We start from the raw sequence: 4,070 nt of genomic DNA on the forward strand, positions 1-4,070 counted from the left end.
TCTGGCAATGTGCGAGGGCATTACGAAACAGCCCGTGGCATTTCCTCAAAACGCTCCCAGAAATTCCGCCTGGAGGCTGAGAACCAACGTGCTCAGCACACCCGTGGCTGCCGCATCACTCCTGTTCTCCTGGCACGGCAGCTGCAGCTTTTTGGGGTTTCCCAACGCCGGGGGGACATGGCATGGACCCACCCAAGCACCGAAACGGAGGGACACCCCCACTCCCTGACCCGCCCAGCATGTTCTGGGGATATATAACAAATTGGGGCAGGAGATCTTTAAGATTAAGGAGATTTTTATCTCCGGGTGGTTTGGGTGCCTGGGGGAGCATGTCGTGTTCCTGTCCCCACTGCCACTGTGCTCCCATCCCCATCGTGCTCCCGTCCACACTGCCATCAGACTCCTGTCCCCAGCCGCCTCCTGTCCCCATCACCGGCACGTTTCCATCCCTGTTCTGCTCCTGTCCTCACAGCCATCGCACTCCTGTCCCCATTGTGCTCCCATCCCCATCCCGCTCCCAATCCCAGCCCAACCGCGCGTCCCTCCGTACCAAATGTGCATCATCCTGGCTGGGCACCGCTCCATCCCAGTGGGGCATTGCTTCATCCCAGCTGGATGTTGCTCCATCCGTGCTGGGCATCAATTCATCCGTGCTGTGTATCACATCCAGGCCATGCATTGCTCCATCCCCGCCATGCATCGCTCCATCCCAGCCATGCATCGCTCCATCCCGGCCATGCATCGCTCCATCCCGGCCATGCATTGCTCCATCCCAGCTGTGTATCATATCCCAGCCATGCATCGCTCCATCCCACCCGTGTGTCATATCCCGGCTGTGCATTGCTCCATCCCAGCCATGCATTGCTCCATTGCAGCCATGCATTGCTCCATCGCAGCCGTGGACCACTCCAACCTGGCTGTATATTCCTTTATCCCCGCTGTGCATTGCTCCATCCCGGCGCTGGAGCATCACTTCTCCGCAGTGGCTCGCATGGGGGGACAGGAGCTGGCAGCGGAGTTCACGGGTGAGCTGTTCCCACGCTGCGGCAGGGGTCCGGGTGTGGGCACGGTCTTGGGGCAACCAAGAAACTTTCTCCATTGCACCAGAAAAAGAAGTGAAATTGTAACACTCTCTTGCAAAAACAACCTCAAATCAAGGCCAAAGGGGAAGCATGAGCTCTTCTGGGCATAAAAAAAAGCCATAACTCATAGCTCATCACCACCACGCTGCTCGGCTACGTGATACTCAGATTTCAGCTGCCTCCGGGGCTGTGGGCTGCAGCCTCTGGAGGGGAAAACCCCCTGGGAAGTGGCTGGAGGACTCACACAGCGCCTGGAATTTTTCATGTCCAGCTGTAAAACGAGCGAAGAAAAAAGGGGGCGGTGAGCGCAGCCGAAATGCAGCAGCTGGTGGCGGGATGCAGCCGGGGCTGTCGGCCTGGGACAGTCACTGCAGGGGGGGTGAAATTCTGTGAAAAGTCTTCAGCTATTGGAGGAGCTGCTACAAGTGACTGCAAATGTGCTGGAAACGGAGCTTTCCCCTTCTCCATCTCCCATGCACAGGCACAGCCATCTTACCACTGTCTTTTTGCAGGCTGGACGGGGCTCTCCGGGGCAGCACCGATACGCCGTTCCCACCCCTTGGCAGGATTTGACCCCCTTGCGTGCCGTTCAGCACAGCGAGATGGGGCCGGAGGGTGCCTAATCTCCCTGTTGGGATCTTCATCTCTTTTTTTTTTTTTTAACTCCTCCTCCAGTGCCACTGCGATGCAGCCACCCCAAGAACGTGGCCAACGCGCACATCGATGTGGGCAACGACACGTTGCTCAACACTCGCCTGCGCTACACCTGCAACCCGGGCTACAAGCGGAAAGCCGGTACCTCCAGCCTCATCCAGTGCATCCTTCGCAATGGCTCCACCAAGCCTGACTGGACCGACACCACGCTGCAATGCATCCGTAAGCCCTCACTCGGCAGCTGGGACATGATGGGGACCGGGGAGGGGGACACCTCCATCACTGGTATGGTGGAGAAGGATGCGGGGTGGCACGGGTGCTGCGGTTGACGGTGCCTCCGCGTTGTGTCTTCCCAAAGGGGACCCGGCTCTACCTCCACTAACTCCCAGTCCTGAGCTCCCGACCGCACCATGCACCAAGACGACGACCCAAAGGGGTGAGGAAGGGGCAAACGCAGCCCACAGGGGTTGGTTTGGGGCCACCCGTGGCCATGGTCATGGCAAAACCACAGCCACCGTAGTGTGGAAAGCAAAATATTTCCATTATGTGATTGAATTAATTCAACTGCCTGAAATGATGCCATTTCGTAGCTGCCAGACAGCCTGTATGGTCCCCACCACGACCTGCCCGAAGCGGGCATAAGGCTGAGCACCAAAATAACGGTGCTACCTGGAGCGTGGCTTTTAATTTTTTAAATTAAAAGGTTTTACACCATTTTCCCCAGCAGGAACCACCAATGCCAGCCCGACCTCCAGCCCCTCTCCAGCAGCAATGCCCGGGCTGCCGGGAGCTGCTGGCTGGTCACCCACGCCACCAGCACCTGATGGGCCGTTGCCAGAGACATCCATACCACCAAAGATGCTGGAGACTTCCACACCGGGAGAGAGGATGGCCCCAGGGACACCTCTGGGGACAACCCCACTGCCCACCACCCCCATGGACCACGCCGCAGGTCAGGCCACCTCTCCAGGGGAGATAACCCACCAACGGGACTGCGTTTCAACCGGCAAAGGCTCTTTCACTTTTTCAATGCATTTTTCCCTTCTGTCCAACCCCCTTTTTAGTGAGGCCCCCCCAGCACCACCCCGATTCCTGGCTTTGCAGCTAAAAATCTCCATTTCTCTATTCTTTTCCAGTTTCCATCCAGACTCTGGCCTCTTCTATTGGTAAGCCGGGCAAAAAGCTTCTTTTGGCAAGCAGGGGCTTATTTTCTTTATTTTTTTAGCCTAAAAGCCCTCCTTGGGGCTGTGGGAGGTTTATGCCATGGTCGAGGACAATGCCTCCGAGGGGAGAAGGATGCAGCACCCAAATTTCTTCCCGGGGCGGGGAGGGCACCTTGCGAACATGCACAAAACGTTTTCGGCTCTTTGCGGAGCTGTTTTGTTTGAGCCGGGCTGTGCCCTCAGCCGTGCATTGAAAGATGCTTATTGGCCGCTGTGTCTCTCCCGCAGGACTCCCAGTGCTGGTGGTCGCTGGCGTTGTGGCCTGCTGCTGCTGGAGGATGAAAACGTAAGTGTGCCGAGCCACGCGAGGTGTTTCCACCCCAGTAAGGAGTTGTCCTCGGCCTCTGCGCTTCCCTGAAAGCTCGGGAAAGCCCTTTGGGTGCCAGTGACGTTCCTCTCCCCTCCACAGGCGCATGGGGCAGGACTATGTGGCGGCGACGGCCATCCCCATGATGGCTCCCACCGCTGAGAACGAGGAGGTGTTGCCGCCCGGCGTCTTCCCCACAGGCTGAGCACCCACCACCGGGCAACTCGGTGCACCCGCCAGCCCGAAGGATGCTTGGGGCTCGGATGGAAAGCCGGACGCTTGCCCAAGCGGCGGTGACGTGTGGTAAAGTGCGTCCCGGTCTGCAGCCGCCCTCCGCGCGGAGCATCCTCACCCCAGGGACATGCAGCCGCTCTTCCCAGCCTGAAGAAGTGACTCTTGTGGATGAGACAGCTCCAGCACCCAAAGGTGCATGGGTGTCCCATCGTGTGGCTGAATGGGGGGTGGGTGAGCCCCACAAGCCCCTCGGGGTGGCGTGGAGGCAGTGGGTGTTCGGTGTCGGGAGCCAGAATTCGGAGGAGGTGGTCCTGTGGGTGCTGGTGGGTGACAGGGAGCGGGCTGGGGGCTGCCTGCCCCAGCGGAGGGCGTTTGGGGTGCAGGGGATGGGGTTTGGGTGCTGGGGGTGAAGCTGGGCTGCTCCGCCCTAAGTAGCGCCTGTTCCCCAACCAGGAGCAAGACTAGAGTTGGGCCAGCTGGGCAGCAGCGCCTTCCCTAGAGCCGCTTTGCCCCAAAATTGCCCCAAAACCCAGAAAGCAGCACTGCTTGCAGCAGATGGAGAGAGACCTG

At 59.0% G+C, this 4,070-nt stretch overlaps 1 protein-coding gene across 1 annotated transcript; it reads left to right on the top strand.

The window, feature by feature from the left end:
- The first annotated feature begins 877 nt into the window (after positions 1-877).
- On the top strand, positions 878-4,070 carry IL15RA (interleukin 15 receptor subunit alpha). The gene is made up of 7 exons (XM_059815996.1): positions 878-1,025; positions 1,704-1,958; positions 2,095-2,172; positions 2,461-2,688; positions 2,873-2,902; positions 3,188-3,245; positions 3,369-4,070. The coding sequence occupies exons 1-7, from the start codon at positions 878-880 to the stop codon at positions 3,469-3,471; spliced, it is 900 nt and encodes a 299-aa protein (XP_059671979.1). The 3' UTR covers positions 3,472-4,070.

The sequence above is a fragment of the Gavia stellata genome, chromosome 4 (assembly GCF_030936135.1).
Source record: "Gavia stellata isolate bGavSte3 chromosome 4, bGavSte3.hap2, whole genome shotgun sequence".
Taxonomy (NCBI): Eukaryota; Metazoa; Chordata; class Aves; order Gaviiformes; family Gaviidae; genus Gavia; species Gavia stellata.